Source organism: Microcaecilia unicolor, chromosome 12 (genome assembly GCF_901765095.1).
Source record: "Microcaecilia unicolor chromosome 12, aMicUni1.1, whole genome shotgun sequence".
Taxonomy (NCBI): domain Eukaryota; kingdom Metazoa; phylum Chordata; class Amphibia; order Gymnophiona; family Siphonopidae; genus Microcaecilia; species Microcaecilia unicolor.
Genome location: NC_044042.1, coordinates 70,024,882 through 70,050,179, shown reverse-complemented (window position 1 = coordinate 70,050,179; position 25,298 = coordinate 70,024,882). Strand labels below are relative to the sequence as shown.

Genomic DNA, 25,298 nt, shown 5'->3' with positions numbered 1-25,298 from the left:
AAGCAGGGTCACTCACAGAACCAGGGATTAGAACGGAGGCACATGGAGTGCCTCCCTGAAGGTCATACAGAGTCTCATTGATAGGGTGAGGATTAGGACTGAAGTATGGAAGTCAAACAGAGCTGGTGACAGAACCAGGATTAGAACCTAGGAGCGCTACAGAATCCAATGTGCTGAAGCCTATCAATAACTGAATATTTTTCTTTTTTCTCTGTCAGGGACTTGTATGAAGTGCAACAAAGGAATTTACGGCCACAGCAACGCCTGCAGAGCTCTGGACAGCATCTTCCATACTCAATGCTTCGTCTGCTGCTCCTGTGGTGAGTTACCCTGGTGAGCACAGCTGGATGTGTGTGTGTGTGTGTATGTAAAGCCCTCACTGCTGCTACACATGCAAGACCTGTTCTGCGTTGGGGCAGTGTGTGTTATATAGGAAGTGTGCGATGCCACTGTCCCTGTTCTGTGTGTGTGTGTGTGTGTGCGCGGGTCAGTGTGCACGTGTGTGTTTTGATCAGTGTAAAATGTGAAGCCTGAAAACTGCTAGTACATTTCTCTGTCTCTTGTTGGCAGTCTGGAGCTTACAGGTGCAGCTCTAAAGCTCAGGCAGTTGGTAAGTTGCTAGGGGTACTTCTGAAAGGCAGGAATGTGAAAGGGGAGGGAGAGGAGCTTTATTTCAGTCTCTCCTTCTGACTGCAGCGAGGAGGCTGCCTCAAGGAGCGCTGGGCTCCTGACATCAGAGGCCAAGAATGCTGAGAATTCCCTTTCAGTGCCGCTCTACCTCCTGTTCACTTTCCTCCTAGGCTTAATTAGAAGATGTAAAATCTGGATCTAGAAAGCATCTTTTATGGAATCCTGAATCCCAAAGCACTTTAAAAAGGTATTCCACCACCCCTCTAGAGCAAAGTATCACTTCCAGTTTTTGGTACCAGATTTCAGAGAAAGAAAACAGATTATCACCCACCTAAGGTCAGGGGATTGGAACCCAAGCACAGGGAGATAAAATGACCCCCCCCCCCCCCCAGTCAGTGACAGAGCTGGGAATTAGAACTCAAGCACAGGGAGATCCGCCCCTTTCTTTCAGAGCACTCTACCAAAACCCTCATCCACCTCTCGTTTAGACTACTGCAATCTGCTTCTTGCTGGCCTCCCACTTAGTCACCTCTCCCCTCTCCAATCGGTTCAAAACTCTGCTGCCCGTCTCGTCTTCCGCCCCTCTCCTCAAGTCGCTTCACTGGCTCCCTATCCGTTTTCGCATCCTGTTCAAACTTCTACTAACCTATAAATGTACTCACTCTGCTGCTCCCCAGTATCTCTCCACACTCGTCCTCCCCTACACCCCTTCCCGTGCACTCCGTTACACGGATAAATCCTTCTTATCTGTTCCCTTCTCCACTACTGCCAACTCCAGACTTCGCTCCTTCTGTCTCGCTGCACCCTACGCCTGGAATAGACTTCCTAAGCCCCTACGTCTTGCCCCATCCTTGACCATCTTTAAATCTAGATTGAAAGCCCACCTCTTTAACATTGCTTTTGACTTGTAACCACTCGCCCCACCTACCCTCCTCTTTCCTTCACACATTGATTTGCTTGCTTTATTTTTGTCTATTAGATTGTAAGCTCTTTGAGCAGGGACTGTCTTTCTTCTATGTTTGTGCAGCGCTATGTACACTTTGTAGCGCTGTAGAAATGCTAAATAGTAGTAGTAGATAAAGTGACTCCCCTAGGTTCATATGCAGAATCAGAGTCGGGATTGGAGCTAGGGAATGGGGAAGAATGAACTGACTCCCTCAGAGTCACACATGGAGCATCAGTGACAGAGACGGGGCTCAGAACTCAGGCACAAAGAGATAAAGAGATTTCCCCAGAGTCACATAGAGAGAGTAAGTGGCAGAGTTGGGGATTAGAACTCAGGAACAGAGAGATAGAGACTCCCCCAGAGTCACATAGACAGAGTAAGTTACAGAGATGAGGATCAGATCTCAGGCACAGACAGTTAAAATTACCCCCCACCCCGAGTCAGTGACAGAGCTGGGAATCAGAACTCAAGCACAGGGAGATAAAGTGACTCCCCTAGGTTCATATGCAGAATCAGGTGATAAGAGCCAGGGATTCAAGCTATGGTATGGAGAAATGAAGTGTTTGTTCAGTTTTAATAAGAGTTTGTTTTGTATTTGTGGTTTATGTTTAAAATTATGATTGTATTTTATCTGCTCAGAATTGTAGCTGATGCAGACTAGAAAAATTTAAATAAATAGTGACTCCTTCAGAGTCACACACAGAGCATCAGTGACAGACCCAGGGCCCGAGGCACAAGAACACAAAGTAACTCCTCCAAAGATCCACACAGACGGCGGCGGCCGGTAATAGTGCCCAGACTCAGAGAAGGAAATAAAAGGCCTTCCCCAGGGTGGCACAAAGAGAGTGAAAGAACTGGGATTCTGAACTCTTAACTCCTGCTCCACCCAATAAACAAGCCTTTCCTAGATCTAGCAAACCCTGTGTTCCTTGGGTGTCCCTGACTCTCCTCTTTCGCACTTGAGTATAACAGGTGCTTCGGGCTCCCTGAAGCATTGTCAGGTTCCTGAGGAGGCCCAGATGCTTGCATCTGAAGCCTCTCATAAAGCTGAGAGGATCCACTGGCTCTCACCTTGCTGGCTTTCTGTGGCCCAGGCTAGTGTTGCTGACTCAATCTGTGATTCTTTCTCTCAGGACGGACTTTGCGTGGCAAGGCATTCTACAATGTGAACAGATCAGTGTACTGCCAGGAAGATTACATGACGAGCATTCGTCAAAGCTCTGTCCTGATCCATCTCCTTCTGCAGCTTGGGTCACTGTTCTTGTTTTCTTCTCATCCCACCACCCCCCCCTCCCTCAATTCACAGTTTTCGGGGTTCCAAGAAGCAGCAGAAAAATGCTGTGTATGCGGTCACCTGATCCTAGAAAAGGTAGCAGCAACTGTGCAAACACCACTATCTGTTTAATTAGTGCAGGGCTAAAAGGAGAGAGCATTGCAGGAGTGTATCAACAGAACTGTGTGTGGGGTCTTCGAACTGAAACAGCACCGTAAGTTCCACAGCAAGAGTGAGGGGAACTGGCAGAGCTCTGGGTCTCTCAGTAAGGAAATAGCGATGGGGGGGGGGGGGGGGGGGGGGGGGGGAACGCAGGTGCTGCAGAGTAGGAGAATGTGGTGAAGGCGAACTCTTTCCCCCAATAACTGGCACCAATCAGCAGTTATACGCAACTGACCTTAATCATATTCTTTGTACAAAATCCATAGTGCGCAGAGGCCTAGGGTTAGGGAGTGCTCAGTACTTGCACACAGGTTACAGAATTCATGCAGGTAGCGTCAGTGCTCGCACTTAAAAGTTAGATGTGTGGACTTACAAGTGTTCGGTGAGTAACTTTAGGCGAATTTACGCCTTTGTGTGAGATGAGTTTCAAGACTCAAACGACAGAGGTGTTGTGGGGCAGGAGCGAGGTGCACTGGAAGAGCTGTGGGGTCTCTGAGAGGGTTTCAAGGTGTATTGGGCCGATGCTCAAAATGCCAGCGCTAAAAGGGGGTTATAGCACTGGGTTTGTGTGCAGGTTATTATGTGCCGAATGCTCTAATGGTTTCAGCGCAGGTATTGAAATCATTAGCGCAGACTGAATTAAAATATAAGTACATAAGTACATAAGTACATAAGTAGTGCCATACTGGGAAAGACCAAAGGTCCATCTAGCCCAGCATCCTGTCACCGACAGTGGCCAATCCAGGTCAAGGGCACCTGGCACGCTCCCCAAACGTAAAAACATTCCAGACAAGTTATACCTAAAAATGCGGAATTTTTCCAAGTCCATTTAATAGCGGTCTATGGACTTGTCCTTTAGGAATCTATCTAACCCCTTTTTAAACTCCGTCAAGCTAACCGCCCGTACCACGTTCTCCGGCAAAAATGTATTTAAATGCATGCTAATGTGGTTATTATACACCCCACAGCCATGTAAAAAAAAAAAAAAGTTTAAGTGCATTTAGTGTGAGAAATTTTCTGCCAGGTCCAGGGCAGTGTTAGAAGGGTTGGTTGAGAGGTGGTGTTCTATAAATAAAATTTAAAAAAAAAAAAAAAAAGAGGTGGTGTTTAGCGACACCCCTTCTCTCTTCCAACCTGACCACTCTGCTGCACCAGCCCCCCCCCCCCCCCAAATACTCTAGTAGTCTAATGCCCCCTTCCCCAATATTAAGAAGAAATATATGCCCGGAAGTTCCAGTGGCCCCCACCCTCTAGTCAAACAATACCCGTGTGGGCCAGGCCCAGCCCCCAAGTCATTTGGCCTGGTAGTCTAGTGTAGTGTTTCCCATGTCAGTCAGGTTTTCAGGATATCCACAATGAATATGCATGAAAGATATCTGCCTACAATGGAAGCAGTGTATGCAAATCAGTCTCATGCATATTCATTGTGGATATCCTGAAAACCTGACTGGGAAGGGGGTACTCCAGGACTGACTTAGGAAACACTGGTCTAGTGGAAGCCCTCCCTCCCCCAGGAGCCCCATACCTTCTAGGAAGCAGGATGCACCACATGGGGCGTGGCGCCACCATTTTGAAAATGGTGCCTGGAGAAACAGTAGCGAGTGGGCATTGCTCCTGCTTCTTACGAGGTCTAGATGGGGTGGGCACTGGACCACCAGGGCATTTATTTTTTTTTAAGGGGGTTGGGTTGGGGTGGTTGCTGCTCAGGTACAGACAGAAAAGTTAACATTTTGCAGTGAACAGCAAATTACTTTGAGCATGCTATGGCAAATTTTCTGCACTGGTGTCACTCTACCGCAAATCTTTGAGCATCAACCCCTATGTGTGCCGGTCTCAGTCATGAGAGAGTGAGGAGTGAACTCTTCTGTATCCTGTGCTCTTTCTTTTCGCAGATTCTTCAAGCTCTAGGGAAGATGTATCACCCAGGCTGTTTTCGCTGTGTGGTGTGTAACAAGAGCTGGTCACAGTGGATTTTACGCACCAGGTCTACTGTGTCACGGATTACCACAAGTAAGGGCACCCTCATACCCCAGGGGACTCACCTTGCTGCTACACCCCTTTCTTTGTATTATCCTCACCAGTCTCCTAAATGCTTTTCTTTCCTTTTCCAGAATTTTTGGTCCAAAGTGCACTGCTTGTGGACAACCTATTCTGCCCTCAGAGGTGAGTTCAGGTCACAACTCATACAGCAAGGCTACAAAATCCTTGTGCTTTAGAGTACTCAGCTTGCACGGAATGACTGTGGAACCCAGAGCTTGTCTAGCAATGGTGCACTGGGGTGAGTCCCTTGGCCACCATGCTTCGACAACACAGCCAGCAGTTCTCCCTCTAACCTGCACACTGCTCCGTCTTGTGGTTTGAACCACTTGCAGGATCCACCGGATCTGGGTAATTCAAACCACAGACAGCGGCCAGCATGATGAACTGACGAGAAGCACAGGATGGTTTGACCCAGGTCCTGTATCCTCCTAGAGCCAGTTCTGGTGGCATCCAGGATGCTCTAGTACTAGGAGAGGACTCAGATTGGGGGCAGTGAGCGAGGTGGCCGGGAAGCTGAAGTATTGGAGATGGTTCTTCTCGGTGGCAGCAAGCCTAGGATCTAGGAGGTTGTAATATCAGGCAACACATGGCTGTTTAACTCTCGCTCTTTTGTGGCAGGGCTCGGAGAATATTGTGCGGGTGATATCCATGGACAACGAATACCACTTTGAGTGTTATCACTGTGAGGTGAGTGGCACTCGGGGGGCCTCATCTATTCCCACAGCGATCCTTACTGAGGAAAAGCCAGTGTTAAACATGCCTTAGTTCTGACCTGCTGCTTATATAGCTCTTTAGTGGTTGACTATGAACAAGCTGGGAACTGGTAACCCTGCCAGTAGATGCTGGGAGCTGTAGTCTGTCCATATTAAATTGCAGAAGTAGTTTCCCAGTAGCAGCAAAGGATTCTGGGAAGTGTAACTGAATCATGCAATTTCTTCCTACCAAACCCATACAAGTGATGATAAACTCTATAGTTATCCCTTCTGCACTGTTTACTGCACATTTGAAGGATGCGAAGGGAACAGACCTTGTGTATGTATAGTCTCAGTCAGTTGATTAACCACAGTGGGGAGGCAGCAACCTAAGATTTACCCCCCCCCCCCCAATTCTTTCTACACCTAAGGTTCTTAACCCAGTCCTCAGGACACATCCAGTCAGGTTTTCAGGATGGATATCCTGAAAACCCGCATGGCTGGGTGTGTCCCGAGGACCGGGTTGAGAACCCCTTGGTGTATATTCTCTGTGCCAGTGGTTCTGAACCCAGTCCTCAGGACACATACTACTACTACTTAACATTTCTAAAGCGCTACTATCCAGCCATGCGGCTTTTCAGGATATCCACAATATGCTTGAGATAAAAACGTAAGAGTAGCCATACTGGGTCAGACCAATGGTCCATTTAGCCCAGTATCCTGTTTTCCAAACAGCGGTCAAGCCAGGTCGTGGCAACACTCATAGTACAAATCCCAGGGCAAGCAGTTGCTTCCCATGTCTCTCTCAATAGCAGACTATGGACTTTTCCTCCAGAATTTGTCCAAACCTTTTTAAAACCCAGATCTTCATGCTCTGCCTCCTTGGTATGTAAATCTATGTCATGCATATTCATTGCGGATATCCTGAAAACCCGTCTGACTGGGTGTATCCCGAGGACTGGGTAGAGAACCCCTGCTCTGTGCATACACCAGGTCATACCTAGTGCATATTAAAGATGGTACAATGAGCGAAGAGGTGTATTGCCTATGAACAGGATCAGCCCTCTGATACTCCTCTCTCTTCCCCTCAGGATTGTGGCCTGCAGCTCAGTGATAAGGAGGGTTTCTGCTGCTTCCCCTTGGACGGACACCTCCTGTGCTACTCCTGCCACATTCAGCGACAAGCCTCATCCAAGTCCGCTTTAAGTTATAAATAAGAGGTACTGTGTCTTTATCACTGTGTGACACTGTTTCCATGAAGGAGATGGATTCAGTGAAATAACTATGGTTCCCCTTTCCTGGTTTGCTGTCTGCTAGGATGGACGAATGTCTATGGAACAAATGCTCCACCTCGTGAACACTGAGCAAATCGCAGGGTTATATTTGCCAAGGACCAATTTGTCTTTTTTCTTAAACCTTACCCTTCCCTTTCAGTGCATAAGTGGACAACACAGTGCCTGAGCAGGGGCCTATCTCTGGCCTGCTGCTCACATCTAAAAGCTCCAAGACTATTTTAAAATTCCAGGATAACTTCTGGACAATGCAGATGTTGCACATCTCTTGGTTTCCTCCATTGTGCATTCCTTAGGCCAGTGTTTCCCAACCAATGAGCCTTCTGACATGCTCAGGTGAGTCACAGAAGAGTCAGCAGTGCCTGATGTTCAGGCCCAAAGAAGCACCTAGGCCAGGCTCTCGGCACCTTCCAGTAACAGCTCTTAAATCTGACAGTACACGTAGAGGCTAATTTTCAAAGCACACAGAATTACAAAGTTCCAGAGGTTACTAAGGGGCTCATTTTCAAAGCACTTAGACTTATAAAGTTCCATAGATTACTATGAGGCATATTTTCAAAGCACTTTGGGAGGCTAAGTTCCATAGGTTTCTATGGAACTTTGGGAGGCTAAGTGCTTTGAAAATGAGCCTCCATGTAACTTTGTAAGTCCATGTGCTTTGAAAATTTATTTATTTGTAGCATTTGTATCCCACATTTTCCCACCACGTGTATCTGCTCCTAATTACAGCATCAGTTCCAGATGCTGGGCAACATGCAGGACACAGATAGCCAGCCCTTTTATGTGCAGCACACACATTGCGCACAGAAATTCATTTCACCGACCTCCCATTTTGATTCTTTCCAGTCTTACTCTCAGCCTTTAGCCATCTGTGTCTTGTCCTTGTTCACACCACCTGCTAGTTATCATACAATACTTTTGTTAACGTAGATGTGTCTTGGGCTTGAAAAGGTTGGAAAGCACAACCTTTGGCTATGAGTCCTCTGCATGTCCACACTGCCTGTTCTGCAATGGTCAGGGCCAGTGCAACCATTGGGCAAGAGTAGGCTGTCACCTTGAGCAGCAGTTTCTTAGGGGCCAGCAAACCCCCCCCCCAGTAAATCCTGAGTTACACAAACTTGAAGAGCTATCAGCACATACTTTAACCTGCATTTGTATATGATTTATTTTTATTATTATCAAAATGGAGGGGGGGGGTGCCTTTAAGTTCATGTGTAACACAATGTAAAAAGTTGGAAAACACCGTCTTATACTTATTGCTTTCAAATCTGGTCCTTAAAGACGCCATCCTCCTGTTTTCCACAACTTCACCCCCAAACAAGTCTGGGTTTTTAGGCTAACAGATGAACCTAGTTCAATGTAAAAAAACCCAAAAACTGTATGCAAATAAACCGGATGAATAAACAATGAATATTCATTGTGGGTAGCCCAGATAGTGACACTCGCCATCCCAGCCCCCACAAGCTCCCACCATGCAGTCTTCACACTGAATAGCCAGGACTACCGCCATCTTCTCTCTCTTTAGTCCAATGGCCAGGTTCATTCGCACTTTCTGATGACCCTGAAAACGACCTGTCTGCATGAAGCACACTCGAGGCAGATTTCAATCAGTCCCCAAAGGGGTTTCCTTTCTACTAGTGCAGAGTTTTTACATGTTGAAACCTATTTTTAATTATTTTTTTGTTGTTGTAATTTGTTGCTTTAATTATTAAACTGTTGTTGGAGTTAGCAGCAGACTGATGGATTTCCAATTTATTTTCTGGTAGGGGAGGGGGTGACGAGAGTTCATTCTGGGGTGCACCAAGTTGCACCCTGCAACTATGGCTAGATCAGGGGCTCTCAACCAAGTTCTTGGGACACACCCAGCTAATCCAGGTTTTCAGGATCTCCACAATGAATATGCACGAGAGAGATTTGCATACCAAGGAGGCAGTGCATGCAAATTTATTCCATGCATATTCTGAATGTCCTGTAAATCTGACTGGCTGGGAGTGGCCCGAGTTGAGGATCACTGCTGTATACGAAACAGATTGGGAATATGTACCTATTATGGTTGAACTATGCAGTGTGAATGCATCTTTGTGTTTTTCTGCCATACAAACACTTTACTAGCGTTTGTGTCAAGTAAAGTCAAACCCACAAAGTCGAGGTGTTCACTGGGGACATAATCTGGTCCACATCCTCACCTACTTTACATCCATCCCCTCCCTTCCCCGCGGTATTAATTTTTTAATTTATTTTTGTTACATTTGTACCCCGCGCTTTCCCACTCATGGCAGGCTCAATGCGGCAGGCAATGGAGGGTTAAGTGACTTGCCCAGAGTCACAAGGAGCTGCCTGTGCCGGGAATCGAACTCAGTTCCTCAGGACCAAAGTCCACCATCCTAACCACTAGGCCACTCCTCCACATGGCTTTTTTGTCACCCAACACCATGAATTCCCATGGTCTCCATCCCTGTGCTCATCTCTAATTTGTAGTCCCTGATTCTACCCTTTGAAATCAGTGCTGCAGAGCCCGTAATACATCAGGACAGGGTTATTAGAAATCCAGGGGTGGCCTCCATTCTGGACCTGGGTAAGTTGGCAACTTTGATGAACTGTATTTCATAGGATAGAACAAGCATTTGTAAAGAAAAAAAAAAACAAAGCTTTGGAAATCTGATCCTACTGTAACCACGGTGTGAAATGGCACTGAATATTAGGAGAAGGTTCAGGTACAATGTGGCAAAGCGGTTTGTGTCAATTCCGTGGCAATGTTGGATGCAGAAGTACTGTGGCAGGAGCAGGCATCCCCTCACCATGTGGCCACACTGCAATGTTTATGATTATTAAAAGGTTTATTATGCTGAGGGAACAGCTAAAGAAGGGTGCATAGTGCACAGGGGGCTACATGTGCTCTGCCGCAATGGAAACTCCCCAGATCAACAAACAGTAGTCAGCACTACAAGGAGTTCAGGTCCAAAATCAACTTTTTTTTTTTTGCTACTGGGTGAAACGGTTCTCAAGGGTCCCGCAGCCAGGGAGGGGCGACAAGGTATAGAACAACCTTCTGACCCCACACCCAGAGATGCAGGATGGGTTCTTAGAGGGAGAGTGGTGGGCTGGGCCGGGCCCAGCTTTCTGGAAACATCCCCTGGGGCAGCTAGAAAAGAACTGTGCTTTAACACCCATGAGGGCAGAGGAGCTGCAGCAAACTATCCTGCGCTGATGAAATTTTCCCAATCTCGAAGCCATAACTTGCCAGGCTCAGGACCAGCCATTGCCTTCAGCCAGTCCTCTGGCAGCTGCTGATCATCACCATACCCACATACTTCACAAAGTCTTCCTCAAAAAGAAGGCATCCCGAAGGGAAATTTACTGAGCTGCACCTCAAGAGGCTGCATTCCCTGCTCAATTACAGAGTCACAGACACCTCTGGGTTATTATCACCAATGCAACCAACCTGATGAACCCCATTCCCACAATGGCCGAGGCCCTACAGGAACCCTCGCTGGCTAATCCATAAATCTACAGCATATGGGCTGACACGAGAGACAGAAGACCGAGTACTCGGCTCAAACCCCCAGGAGCAAAAGCCCTACAGGCCATCCACATGGACACTTGGCACATCACTAAAGCTAAGGTTACCATATGGCTCCAGGGAAAGGAGGACACATTGATCCAGTCCAGTTAAGAGTGCCTCTCTCATCAAGAAGGGAGGGACATTCTTTACATATTCAGATAACTTTATCGGCCTAAAACTGGTTGCCAAATTAATACGTATGGGAAGTAATTTTAAAGTTTCTTAGATCCTTGATATACTGCCCAGGACGCAGGCCTTCGGGGTGCTGTACTACATAACAATAATAAATGAGTAAAGATCTCACAGAAACCAGGCTTAACAAAAAAAAGAAAAAGAGGGACAGGGAGAAGCAGAAACTCCATTAACACATGACAGGTGAATACTCCAGGCTGGCAAAGTGAAGCAAAAGAGGACAGAGCAAAGGAAGAATTAGCAATATATACAAACCCCTGCCATGCCACTGAAAACATGGCATGACAGACAGTACAAAAAGCCCTTAACCTAGTTCCACAAGTAGGCCAACTTTATATATATATAAAAGAACAAGTTATACGTTTAACTGCCTTTATCCAAGAGGCTCCTACAACAGTGCACAGTTACTCTCATACAAAGTTACACCTAATTCAAGGAAAGTGCAACTATGAGTATTTATTTTATAAAATAAATACTCAGGTATATAACAGCTCTACCCAAATGCAAACCTCAGGAGCACCTACAGGCAGACCTCTTACAAATACACATGCTTCTATTGTGTGGATGTATATGCAATGTGTTACTATCTTAACTAGAACGTACCTCCACTGAATGAAAAAAATAATAATAAAGCATATATCCAACAATACAATCGCTGTATATTCTTTTTTAAGGAAAAAAAGGCCTTACAGAGCTCTTAGTTGAAATACATCAAACAGAGCTAAAAAGGGTCTTAAACAGATCCTCTGTTCATCATTGGCCAAAAACCTTATATCTTATGTGATAACTTCATTCCGTGGAGGTACATTCTATTTAAGATTATCTTATGATTCCATATCTCCACACCCAATTTTGATTATCATTTATGCATGTGTTAATACATGTGCCAAGTTATAAAAAGCTATTTCCACATGCAGAATACATCTCATACATAGAAAATGCTCTAGGACATTAGGTAATAAATAAAAACAAAACATAGAAGATAAAATATGATGATAGTTTGAGACAAGTACATAGGATCTCTAAGGGAGTGACAGGGAGAGTAATGACATGGAAGAGCAGACAGACCCATAAAGACCATATCTGCTTTATTTTCTCTGGGGTTTTTTTTTTCCTCTATTGGACTAATAATACATTTTTTATTAGTTTTTGAAGGCGATATCTTCTGATCTGGCTAATTGCATTTCACGTGGTATTTAAGTAGAGGAGTGTGGTAGCCGTGTTAGTCCACTCTTAAGGTTATCAATAGAAATAAAACATGGAAAAGAAAATAAGATGATACCTTTTTTTATTGGACATAACTTAATACATTTCTTGATTAGCTTTCGAAGGTTGCCCTTCTTCGTCAGATCGGAAATGATCTTGGTATTTATAAACCGCAAATACCTCACAAGCATGGCTCACTGTGGTTTACATAAAGCAAGAGACGGGACGGTCACCTAGAATTCCATCATTAAAATGATTTTAAAAAATCACAATGTAAGGCACAAGCTACATTTGAGTTATTTTGCACATATTCTAGAATAATAATAGCATGTATTAAGTTATTCCAAGAAACCCACCTTTTCACTGCTGCTTTTTAGCTCCCATTACTTCCCTCACCCGTAACTGCCTTGTCTGTCTGTATTATTTAGATGGTAAGCTCTTCTGAGCACGGACTGTCTCTTTGCATCAGGTGGAATAGCACGGCTACCTCAACCACGTAATATTCAAAGTGGTTAAAAGGATTTTTGTTTTCTCCGTCAAATCGCAATTACAGTCAAATAAAGCTATACAGGGCATTGAAAGGTGTCGAATGCACACATTCTAAGCAGTAAGCGTGGGAAGGTGCACACAGTGCACGTGCAAGTCCACGAATGCGCGCCTAAACGCGAGTCTCTCGTGCGGCAGACAGGAGTAGACGCGGCTTCGCAGGCTCGTGCTGCTCCCGCACGCGCAAGGGCCTATGGCAAATAGAACGGGACTTCTCTAGTCCTGTGAGGGGGTGGATTAGCTAAGGCCCCCACATTCCCCGGACAAAACCCAATAACACATGAGCTGCTGCTTACTCCACACTCTCAAAAAAAATTCCCGCCTCCGCTACCTTCAAACTTGTGTTAGCAGCCGCCACCCACCCACACGCTTTTCTTCACCGCCCCTCTCTGACGTCTTCTCTTCACCCCCCTTCTCAGGCGCGCGCACCTTGCCCTTCTCTGACGTAACTTCCTGTTTCTGACAGGAAGTTGAACGGAGTGGACTAGAGCAAGGACTCGAGAAGATGCGTTAGAGAGAGGGCAGGGCGCTGGTGTAGGAAAACTGTGTGGGGCTGGTGGCTTTGCACACGAATTTGAAGGTAGGATGGGGGGAGGAGTTGGAGATTGAGGGGGCCCCAGATCCCGGACCGCGCACGGGGGAGGAAAGAGCCGGGGAGACAGGCTGGACTGCGGAGAGAGGGAGAGAAGGAGGGAGGAGGAGGGGTCTGCGCATGCGTGTGAAGAGGGTTGCTACAGCTCGGCGCGTGAGGGGAGGGGCTGTCAATTGCACGTCACTTGATGTCTCTCGTCCACAGCCCCCCCCCCTCCTCCCCCTCTCCTTTGGGGCCAATGCAGAAAGCAAGGGCCAGCTTAGCCAGGCAGTTACTGCAAGGTTTATGCGCAGATCACATAGTAACATAGTAGATGATGGCAGAAAAAGACTAGCACGGTCCATCCAGTCTGCCCAACAAGATAAACTCATATGTGCTACTTTTTCTGTATACCCTACCTTGATTTGTACCTGTCCTTTTCAGGGCACAGACCGTATAAGTCTGCCCAGCAATATCCCCGCCTCCCAACCACCGGCTCTGGCACAGGCCGTATAAGTCTGCACAGCACTATCCCTGCCTCCCAACCTCCAGTCCCGCCTCCCACCACCGGCTCTGGCACAGATCGTATAAGTCTGCCCAGCACTATCCCCATTTCCCAACCACCAGCACTGGGTGTGCACATGAAGGCCACACGTACTATTAAACCTGCGTGCGTGTATCTACTGTGAATGTTAATACTGCATTCTGCAATTTGATAAAAACAATGGTACTAAGCCATGTAGACTATTGCAATGGACTTTATGCGGGATGCAAAGAACAACTCATAAAGAAACTTCAAACCGCCCAAAACACAGCAGCCAGGCTAATATATGGGAAAACGCGGTTCGAAAGCACCAAACCCCTCCGAGAAAAACTGCACTGGCTACCAAAGAACGTATTGCTTTCAAAATCTGCACCATGGTCCATAAAATCATCTACAGTGAAGCCCCGGGCTACATGACAGACCTCATTGACCTACCAACAAGAAACACAATCAGATCAGCACGAACATATCTTAACCTCCACTACCCAAGCTGCAAAGGACCCAAGTACAAATTAACATATGCATCCAGCTTCTCCTACATCAGCACACAACTGTGGAATGCACTACCAAAAGCCGTGAAAGCGACGTACAGCCACCTAAATTTCTGGAAATCACTAAAACCTCACCTGTTCAAAAAGGCATACCCCGTCGACCCAACTTAGATGCCTAAACCCTGCAACACAACGAAAACAAAGCCTGAAACAGACATTGCATAACTCTTCCTTTCTACGAATCCCAGTATGTCTATAACAAACTCCAACTCTTTGTACATGTTTTCTCTGCCGGAGATGGCGAACGCCTCTACGGTATTATGTAAGCCACATTGAACCTGCAAATAGGTGGGAAAATGTGGGATACAAATGCAACAAATAAAAATAAAATACATTTACAGTAGATGCCGCACACACACACAGACATCTGTGCACTGCTCTACCACATGCCTTTTTGCATCTGCTCCTCAGTCTGGTGAAAACTTTCGTGCTTACTGCTTGATTCTGTTAGCCAGCCAGTGAACACACCTAAGCTTGGGGAAGGTTTCAAAGCAGAGGAAGCAAATGATGTTAAAGGCGGGTGTCGATGACATCATGTTCTGTGTATCTGTATCTATCTATATGTTTGTATGGTGTTCATACAGATGGACTGCATGTTTATCTTATACGGTCAGAAATGTATTTTAGCAGACTACAAAGCGAAGACATTATTTAAGAGATTTCTGTGTGTTTGTTCTTTTGATTCTAGATAATTTTTTTATAATCCACTTTAGATCATTTTGGTAACCTGGACTATGAGTTGAGGTATTTGTGTTTATGATTGCTGTATGTTTCGTATATGTATGATGTGTGCAAGTGGATTTCATATTTATTGTATATATTGATGTTGTAATCTCCCAAGAGAAGGACTTGTTTCCTGGTCACAAATTTGCATGAAATAAGTAAAACTTGAAAGAAGAAAAAAATCAGTTCTAATGTAGTTTTATTAAAGAATTGTTTTGTTCACTTGAATTCCCATTTGTGTAGCTGGAGGCTAGATGGCAGGGACGTCACTGGTGTCCGCTTCTTCTGAGTACTCAGACACCCTCCTTCAAGGTATGGCAAGGTTTATGCAAAGGATTTCCTATTTGCCTCTAGGAATAGTGTATAGACAGGTATTGGATGGACAGTGATATTTACAAAACAAGCAGTTCAATCATTGCATGTTTTAATGTTAACTATTTTCTATAGTCTTTATAACCTTGCTAGCTGAAACATAGTCTGTTGGGAAAGCACAGCTGCTTCTTTAAAATGTCCATGTAACTGTCCCTTGAAAGAGAAGCCGCCATTTTGTCCAAGATGTGCCTCAATTTTCACAGGTTGGCCAGTTGGCCCATTTTTGTATCGCTACTTGATGTTTGCTGTACATAAAACGCTTTTGAAGACAGTCTGGTCAGCAAAGCTTGCAATCTATTCAGGACAAATAAGGGGATTCGGGATTTATTGTGGCAATGATTAAAACAAACAGAAATGACTTGTGTATCCCTCCCGACAGTCCTAGCTCCCTCCCTAAAAATATTAACCACTTATTTGTATATTGCTACTCGATGTACGCAGGGCTGTACATAAAACACTTTTGAGATAGTCCTGGCTTAACAGAGCTTGCAATCTGTTCAAGACAGACAGGACAAACAAGGGGTTGGGGATTTATTGGGAGAAATTTTATTTATTTGTTACATTTGTATCCCACATTTTCCCACCTAAGGTAGCTCTCATATTTTTGAGTTTTACATTCTTGTTTTTATTGCTTCTCCAGTTTGAGTTTGGTCGCTCGGTGCAGAGTTTATTTATTTCTGACCAATGCTGCATTATCATTTCCTCCTCTTTATAGATGGTTTGCTGTCTTGTAAGTAATAGAAGTAAAACAAGACGCAGTTCAGCCACATAAGGTCTCCAAAGGTAAATAATATTTCCAAAGCTGAGCTTGTTGGCTGCTTGTTTATGTTTCTAGAGAGAAGATAAGTCTTCAGGTTATCGGATTTTGAACTCTTGTTTTCTAAATCTGTTCAGCGGTTTCTTTTTGTAGTAATTATGTGTGGACTTTCACACACTAATTCTGTTAAGACTGGTAGCAAAACATTATGTGTAGTTATTCTGTAGAAAATCTCACAACAAGTATTAATTGTACCTCATTCAGTTGTAGTTAGCGTTTTTGTGAAATAGAATTTGCAAAGGCTTTTTTGTGTAGTTGGTCCACAACAATTCATTAATTATTTTTATTTTTGTTACATTTGTACCCCGCGTTTTCCCACTCATTATTAGATTGTAAGCTCTTTGAGCAGGGACTTTCTTCTATGTTTGTGCAGCGCTGCGTACACTTTGTAGCGCTATATAAATGCTAAATAGTAGTAGTAGTAGTAATGTGGCTTACATAGGGGCGTTGGCCCAGTCCAGTAAAGAACAAATACAAAGTGGTGTGTATTAGAATAAGTTTCATGTGACACATTTGGGAATCGTAGGATAAGGTTCATGTGTTACAGATACATTTGGGAATTGTAGAGAGTTAGAGTTATGTCCATCTCCCCACCCCCCCAATTAAAAAAAATGTTTTTTAATGTTTCTACTGGGCCACCTGCCCCCTATACCTGAAAAGGCAAGAGTGATACTCACTTGCTGTGGCCTCCGGTGCAATACATCCACATAAGGGAAAAAGTCTGGTGGAAGCTAGTCATGGGAGAAGAGCTACTTCACAGCCATGGGAAATTTTTCTTTTTAAAATTGGGGAGGGGGGGAAGATTGGAACCCATGCAGACTGCTAGCACCTTTTTTTCCTATTAAAATGCTTCCCTGCCATAGTCCCCACCCCCCCCCCCCGCAACAACCCCACATACCTGGGCCAGTGGGGGTCTCCCAATCCCGCCAGAAGCCTTCCTGTACAGATATTCAGTGCCCTGCTTTCCTGCCCTGGTGTGCATTCGCGGTTTTAGTGAAATTGAGCATGTGCACGAAGGAGGGGGAAGCAGAGTAGGCAGCATGGTGGTGAATATTGTCACAGCTTCTGCTGGTGGGGCTTGGGGATAGCTGCTAGCCAACTCAGCAGACATTGGGGAGGTAAATCCAAATTGCGGAGCGCCCCCCCCCCCCCCCCCCATCACTGGCATGCTGTAAAGCTTTTGAGTGCAGAACCTAACCTGAAGACATGTCTCCAAAACTGATATTAACGGAACATCAAACATAAGAACTACCCTGATGGCAGCCTCCTCCCTGGCCTGCACCTGTAATCTGTGGTGCTTAGCAAAGGATGATAAGGAGAATACAGTGGCTACCTTACAAATACTTTCTGGAGAACGGTTCTCTCTGAACCAAAGGAAGTCTGCATCTTCATTAAATGAATCACAGGGCCTCGTGAACTTAACAAATAGATTGAGATTGGCTCGGTGAAAGGCATATAGAAGGATAATATGGCAGCTGACTCTCCCTTATTAACAAGAGGAAAAGTATACTAGTCTTCCTGCACAAATTAGTTTTCCTTGAAATAAACTATGTTTCCTTTGATATCCTACCCTCCCTGTGCAGCCCTGCACTCCCAATCCCTCCCCTCCCTAATTCCCTGTAGTAAGTATAGTAAGACTATATGTGCAAGTACAGTATACTGTACCTGACTGCTGCTCTGGCTCTTCCTCCTGCTGTCTACCTGGGCTCCCATCCAGGTGCTTCTGAGTCAGGTCCACTGAGCCCCACCTATATAGCTGCCAGCAGAGCCGGTAGTGAGAGGCGGGGCTGGAGGTTGGGAGGCGGGGATAGTGCGGGGCAGACTTATACGGTCTATGCCAGAGCCAGTTGTGGGAGGCGGGACTGGAGGTTGGGAGGCAGGGATAGCGCTGGGCAGACTTATACGGTCTGTGCCGGAGCAGGTGGTGGGAGGCGGGGATAGTGCTGGGCAGACTTATACGGTCTGTGCCCTGAAGAGCACAGGTACAAATCAAAGTAGGGTATACACAAAAGTAGCACACATGAGTTGTCTTGTTGGGCAGACTGGATGGACCGTGCAGGTCTTTTTCTGCCGTCATCTACTATGTTACTATGAGGCATATTTTCAAAGCACTTTGGGAGGCTAAGTTCCATAGGTTTCTATGGAACTTTGGGAGGCTAAGTGCTTTGAAAATGAGCCTCTATGTATGTTACATCAACCCATTGTGCTGTGGCTGCCTTTTCTTGGTGACCATATATGGGAATTTGGGTGTGCTTTCAGGTTATCAAAGGGTTGACATCAATCTCTTTGTACACCTAAGTTCATGCATGTGTAACCCATAAGGGGTTCAAATAATCTTGACTGGGCTCCTCCAGAGGGAAAAACTAAAGGTTCTAAAGTGACATCATCAATCTGGGAGAACAGCTGAGCAAGCTGAGACCTGGTTGCCTTGGCAACAGCTTGCTGGTCAGCTGGGAGCTGGACAGACATGTGTTTTGAGTCTGGGAGCAGCAGTGGCAGAAAAATCCCTTTTAAAAGTGTTTTAAGAGTTGTATGAGTGAGAACAGTGTGATTGAATCCCCAGCTGCAAAGGAATGAAATGCAAACAGGCTTATGCTACGACCTTTGCATACAAAAGCACACAGTTCTGGAATGCGTTACCCAAGGCCCTGAAATCCATGAACAATCTAACCAGCTTCCGCAAAGCTCTGAAAACACACCTCTTTAACAAAGCTTACAAAAGTCACCCTCAATGATACAGATCATCCCCCAAACCACTCAAGCACACCTAAAACACTTCTCACACAACCTACCCAACATCCGCCCATCCAAATCCTCCTTTACCTCAGCTTATGATCAACTGTATTTAAATCATCATAACCCTACTCTGTAAGCCACATTGAGCCTGCAAAAAGGTGGGATAATGTGGGGTACAAATGCAATAAATAATAAATAATAATAATTGTCCCTAAACAGCCTGCCGCGGTTTCAAAGGCTTTAAGAGAGTTGTCTGATGTTTTTGCTGAACACTAAGAATAAAGTGTATTAAGATTTCAGACTAGAATAGCAAATGCTATATTAAGCTGCCTGTAGGAGCAGCTGAGGAATAATTCCTCTTAAGATTTCGAATAAAGTGCTGTCTGGGAGGCACATTCAATGTACTTTAGGTATATAAGCTTCCTGAATAGTATTGAAGGGAAAAATCAGTTCTGATGTAGTTTTATTAAAGAATTGTTTTGTTCACTTGAATTCCCATTTGTGTAGCTGGAGGCTAGATGGCAGGGACGTCGCTGGTGTCCGCTTCTTCGGAGTACTCAGACACCCTCCTTCAAGGTATGGCAAGGTTTATGCAAAGGATTTCCTATTTGCCTCTAGGAATAGTGTATAGACAGGTATTGGATGGACAGTGATATTTACAAAACAAGCAGTTCAATCATTGCATGTTTTAATGGTCTTTATAACCTTGCTAACTGAAACATAGTCTGTTGGGAAAGCACAACTGCTTCTTTAAAATGTCCATGTAACTGTCCCTTGAAAGAGAGGCCGCTATTTTGTCCAAAATGTGCATCAATTTTCACAGGTTGCCCAGTTGGCCCATTTTGGCCATAGGGATGTCAGTGCACTCAAGAAAAATGTTTGTTTGTATGTGCATTTGGGGCATAAGTTAGAGGGAGAGAGTTGTTGCTGCTTGTTTTTCTTTTTTTCTAGCACATACGTTGTGTGTTCTGTTTTAGTTCTGACTATTTTTATAATGTATGTTTTCCTGCTAACGTTTTAGATCAGCTTTGGGCAGATGTGTGGTTAGAATTTCACTTAAATAAATTCAGCGTGGGAGAAAATGTGGTGAGAAAATGTGCTGCCCGTCTCATCTTCTGCCAGGGTCGCTTTACTCATACTACCCCTCTCCTCAAGTCGCTTCACTGGCTCCCTATCCATTTTCGCATCCTGTTCAAACTTCTTCTACTAACCTATAAATGTACTCACTCTGCTGCTCCCCAGTATCTCTCCACACTCGTCCTTCCCTACACCCCTTCCCGTGCACTCCGCTCCATGGATAAATCCTTCTTATCTGTTCCCTTCTCCACCTCTGCCAACTCTAGACTTCGCGCCTTCTGTCTCGCTGCACCCTACGCCTGGAATAAACTTCCTGAGCCCCTACGTCTTGCCCCATCCTTGGCCACCTTTAAATCTAGACTGAAAGCCCACCTCTTTAACATTGCTTTTGACTTGTAACCACTCGCCTCCACCTACCCTCCTCTCCTCCTTCCTGTACACATTAATTGATTTGATTTGCTTACTTAATTTTTGTCTATTAGGTTGTAAGCTCTTTGAGCAGGGACTGTCTTTCTTCTATGTTTGTGCAGCGCTGCGTACGCCTTGTAGCGCTATGGAAATGCTAAATAGTAGTAGTAGTAGTAGTGAGAGAGGAATTATGGGACACATTTGGTGGACCTGGCTCAAGGTGCATGCTTATTGGAAGACGGTGTAGTACAAGCTGCAATCTTGGCTGGGTCTTGAGATACCATGGGACCCGGGGAATCTGCTTGCTTAATAGACCGGTTCCAGGAGCACGCATAAGACAGCAACGTCTTATCCAGTGTTGTCTTAATGCAGCACGTCTCACTCTGGCTACTGCCTGGAAATCAGAGACTGTTCTACCTGCCTATAAATGGATTATAAAACTGTGGTTTATAGCTGATGTGGAAAAGATCAATGTATAACGTAACAAGACCCCTGGCTAAACATGTGGGAACCCTTTCTTACTCATTGCTCATAAAATTTATGGACATTCATTGCTCATTTGTTTTATTGCATAGTGTGGTGGAGGAGAGAGAGGGAGTGGGGAGGGTTGAGGAACAAGTGAGGGTTTTTATATATCTCTAAAAATTAGAGGTTCCTGTTTGGGTCTTTATGTTTGAGAAGTGATTTGTTTTACATAGTGTATATTTTGCTTCTTATGTTTGATGTATATTTCCTTTTCTTTGTAATGTTGACTTGAGCTTCTAATAAAAAGACCTCTACAAATTAAAAAAATAAATAAAAATAAATTCAGCATGAAACATTCCATGTGTGGTGGCTTATAACAATAGAGGTTTTGTCTTTTCTTCTTCCTTGCAGTATGCAGCCAGCTGCCCCCTTGCCAGCTGACAGAGGAGGACCTATCCCAAAATCCTCAATTCACCAAACTACTTCTTGAGGTCTCCCAGCATATGGATGAGAGTGGGCTGAGTGTCTCGCTGAGGAAAGAGCTGGATGAGGTGATCGGGCCCTGTCATGGAAGGGAGAGGGTTGAGACGGTGGGGTGCCAAATGTGAAGATGCAGCCATTGTTGTCTTTCACCCCCTTTGTTTGTCCTTCCCATCTCAGGCAGAGGAGAAGCTGAGACTGCAGAAAAAGGCCTGGCTAAGGTCAGAGGTTGTAGATCGCCTCATCCATGAGATGTTACTGGAGTACCGGGTCAAGCTGCGAGAGCCTGGACTCACCTCTGAGGACCAAAAAGTAATGCTTGGAAGATGAGGAGGAAAAGCAGCTCCTCAAAGTTTAAAATCATTTTATGCCAAGCTTTTCTGTGCGACTCATTTGGGAACAAGTGTGTAAATCACAATTCCACCTACACTGTGCCCAGACTCTGCCCCAGATCACACCTACGTGTGGGTCATGTAAAAGTATACACCACATTGTCACTACGCTTAACACCTTGAATAGTGTTATAAAAACCCTTATATATGTATTAATTAGCGTTTTGTGTATTAAGTTTATAATTCCAAATTACTTAAGATCTGCCAGGTCAAAAAATCAACTGAAGTTGCATTTTCGTGATGTAAAAACTAAACGGTTAAAAAAAAACATTTTGGAAAACTCCTTTGCATATCAGGCAGCTGTACAGTGGAATTTACTGCCTGTAGATTTATAAGTCCGTCTGTAAAATGTTTGGTAGATGTCTAATATATTTGTAAAAGTGTTTCACCTGCTACGTTGTTCAGGTGTTCACACCAATACTCAGAAATTGATCCGGAATCTGGTCCCATAGTTCGTTCACAAAATCAGGCCAGTTAGCTCTTAGCAAAAGTTGCTATTAAACAGGAGTCTTATTATTTCTTCTGGTTTGGTGACTATGAAGAGTTTGTCCAGATTGGGATGGGGGTATTACCTGTTAAAAGAGTCATTCTTTGCTCTGAAGCTTCCCTTACTTTACCCCCTCTGTGTATGTGTTTTTCTCTCTCTTGGCTAGTTCTATGAGTCACTAGAGCAGTGTTCACTGGTGTCAGAGTGTTCTCGGATGCTGGATCCCACTGGTCCCGTCACAGGCGAGGACCGACCCCCACTGCTGGGACTGAAGACGCGAGATCTGCAGGGATACTTGCCTGGAAAGCAGGTACCCAGGGAGGAGGGTGAGGCAGAGCCAAGGCACATCTAAGGTGCTTTTATGGCCCTCTTTTATGTTTCAAGGAAAGCAGCAGCTCCAGAAAAAGTTAAAAATCATAAAATTTTCTCCAGCTCCCCATCTCTCTCCATTGTACAGGATTTACTGCAGATGAGGGACCGCCTGCACCGAGAGATTGAAGAGCAGCTGAAACGCAAGTGTTTCTCTCTCCTCTGCTTCCACCAGCCTGAGGCCAGTGAGTTATGAGCTGGCAAACCCGGTGAAATACAGCTCATGCGGCTCTCCGCCACCTTTGTAACACCCCTTTCTCACTGCAGATGGCGACAGCGAGGTACTGAAGGCGGCCAAGGCCTCACGGCTGGCAGCAACACTGGAGGATGAGAAGCGACGGCTATGCAGTGAGAAAGAAAAGCATACAGAGATGATGGGACTTCTGGAGAAGCAGAGGAGCACATATCCACAGGTACTTATAGGGCACAGGGCCCCCTCCCCCTCTTTACATAGGACCCGTAGTACAGGCCCTGAGGTGTGCAAAAACCTATATCTCGGATCTGCTGCACTGTCGGTTCTATCAGAACTCACTGTGCTATCATTCCTACATTCTTTGTCTCTCAGCTCTTCCTGTGCTTTAAGTCATTTTTGCTTGCTCTGTTTGTCTCTTTTTCAGGTCCTCCTGCGCTGTCTCGATCTCCTGCGGACCCTTGCAGTGCAATTCCGGCTGCAGTCTCAATCGGAGACAGACAGGAGCAGTGCTCAGTACCTGGAAACTAAATGCACTGCACTCTTCCTGAAGACTAGGTATGAGGGCAGTGCTGGGTCAGGAGCAGCAAGGCAGGGGAAGACGTCTTTCTCTGTTCCTACAAGACAGTTGATTTTTAAAAGGAGTTCATCTTTCTGTGTTATTTTTCCCCGTTTTAGGATGGAAGAGCTGCAGGTCCTCACCGGCACATACACCAGTGAGAAGGTGGAGGTTCATGGTATGATCAGGTGAGAACTGTTACAGTTAAAAAGTTGGGTTAGGTAGAAAGATACCCAAGGAGTCCTACCACCTTCTTGTGAATGGTAATCTGTGGGAGTGTGAAAAAGACAGTGTTTAGTGAAGAAAAGTCCCATCCCAGAGATGGTGATGGGGCAGTAAATTCAGGATAAGCCTTTTATACCCACCGATGTCTCTTCTCTATGTTGTAATCATAACGTTTTTCTGCTGGTCATGTTCAAAAAGTCTGACTACAGAAAACACCAAACAGTGGAGCCTTAAAGAGAGTAAAACATTCTTGGAACATAAAACATAATTTGGATTTGAATTACCTGCTGTTCCAAACCCAGATTCTGCAAATGGGGTAGTTTTCCACAATTTTAGCATGGTTTCATTTCAGCCCGGGTTTTACACGAGGGATTAAGGAAGCCGTTCTCCTTAATCAACATGTAGTTTTATGTCCTTCTCTGAAACAAAACCACATTAAAATTGCAGCACTTCACATGTAGGTTTTGACCTGGAACAGGTGCATGTGGAAGTCGTGCAATCCTGACTTCATGTGTGTCGATACCTCCATATGGAAGCGGCCCGATCTACGGCATTCATTTTTGTGCTGGCACAGACATGCGCATTTCCCGCGGGGTCCTTAAAATACCATCAGAACTGAGCACGTCCCAACCTGGTGGTCTCAGCTCTGTGTTCTGTGTAAAATGGAGCTCCGCATGTATGAATTTGTTCATGTTCAACCAAGGAAAATTTAGCTACTCTTGAGCTATAGTTAACGTTCACCCATCAAGAATGTAAATGTGGGTTTTGGAATGCCAGTGAGCTCATTACCTTACCTTGCATACAGATGTGCTCATTTGCATTTAAGAAAGAAATTCCGCATTAGGGCAGTATTAACAAAAAGCCAGCTATGAATTAGCACTAATACAGATAGGCAAAGAGGTCTGACTTCCTCTGCTTTTCTTGGGTTCCTGCCGCCAATAGAAATCAGTCCAGGCATGTTGTGCATGGCCTTCCTTCCTGAACTTTACTGCACCTGTGCTTCTGTTGCTCACCTTCTATTGATGTCTTTCTTTTTCATCTGTCTTTCTTTTCATCACTATTTCTGGTTTTCTTTTTCTGTGTCTGGCATGCTCTCTTTCTGTCTGATGTACCGTTTTTGACATCTTTGATCTCACAGGGATGACCTGCAGCGAGACATCCAGGTACTGGAGCAAGATGTGCAGAGCTGTCGGCAGATCCTGAATACTTACGAGATCCTCGGGCCAGAGTTTGAGGAGCTGGTGAAAGAGTACACCCATTTGAAGCAGGAGCTTCAGTACAACAAGTGGGCCCTGAAAGAATTGGGCAAGTCTTCCTTCTGACCAAGAGCTTGAGGACTCTATTTCATCACTAACCCTCTCTGCTAAATTGGAGCCTCGGACACCCTACTTTGAGAGAAAATTTACAACAGGGTTTTCTGAAGAGGAAGTGGCGTGCTGAAGTTTTTGTACCAGATTCAGTCAGAGGAGTTGCTGTTATGGAGTCCCTGTTGCAGGAACATTTTGGAAGTGTGTCAGAGGAACACACAGAAACAGTGACTGGCATCAGAACAAGGAGTTTGCGTATTAAACTGATGTTGGGCCCACGGGCAAAGAAATAGCCTAGAAAATAATGTGTAATTCTTTGTACAATTGTCTTGGGTCAGGTGAGGCTCTTTGCATTTGTTAATTAGGGTTTTGGGCAAATGTTTCAAACTTATCTGAAAACTAGCATAGCTATAAGGAAAATAGCAAGTTCTTTGTGGCTTGGCTAAGCTACCTATTGCTGAAATAAAGTCGTGGAACAGATGAA

The 25,298-nt window shown here is 45.0% G+C and overlaps 2 protein-coding genes across 4 annotated transcripts; both read left to right on the top strand.

The window, feature by feature from the left end:
* Positions 1-42: 42 nt before the first annotated feature.
* On the top strand, positions 43-15,242 carry LOC115481382 (LIM domain-containing protein ajuba-like). The gene is given in 10 exon segments (XM_030220470.1): positions 43-61; positions 219-320; positions 2,710-2,798; positions 2,883-2,945; positions 4,904-4,967; positions 4,970-5,021; positions 5,123-5,174; positions 5,670-5,738; positions 6,835-6,963; positions 15,174-15,242. Coding segments are annotated over 9 exon segments (636 nt in total). The 3' UTR covers positions 6,961-6,963; positions 15,174-15,242.
* LOC115482131 (HAUS augmin-like complex subunit 4) lies at positions 12,989-25,298 on the top strand. Of its 3 annotated transcripts, none has more exons than XM_030221702.1 (11): positions 12,989-13,121; positions 15,174-15,242; positions 19,363-19,431; positions 21,217-21,356; positions 21,466-21,597; positions 22,331-22,474; positions 22,622-22,718; positions 22,801-22,946; positions 23,151-23,281; positions 23,402-23,470; positions 24,646-25,298. In XM_030221702.1, exons 3-11 carry the CDS (start codon positions 19,374-19,376, stop codon positions 24,827-24,829), a joined length of 1,101 nt encoding a protein of 366 aa, XP_030077562.1. In that variant the 5' UTR covers positions 12,989-13,121; positions 15,174-15,242; positions 19,363-19,373; the 3' UTR covers positions 24,830-25,298. The 3 variants fall into 3 exon arrangements, with proteins under 3 accessions (XP_030077562.1, XP_030077563.1, XP_030077561.1); XM_030221701.1 differs by lacking the exon at positions 12,989-13,121 and adding an exon at positions 16,018-16,085 and having other exon boundaries at positions 15,221-15,242; XM_030221703.1 differs by lacking the exon at positions 15,174-15,242.

Bases quoted from the DNA above. Each gene is read 5' to 3' on its own strand.
- LOC115482131 (XM_030221703.1), top strand. From the start codon at position 19,374: ATGGCAGGGACGTCGCTGGTGTCCGCTTCTTCGGAGTACTCAGACACC. The intron at 19,432-21,216 runs GTATGGCAAGGT...TCTTCCTTGCAG, and splicing joins CTCAGACACCCTCCTTCAAG to TATGCAGCCAGCTGCCCCCT. The intron at 21,357-21,465 runs GTGATCGGGCCC...TTCCCATCTCAG, and splicing joins TGAGGAAAGAGCTGGATGAG to GCAGAGGAGAAGCTGAGACT.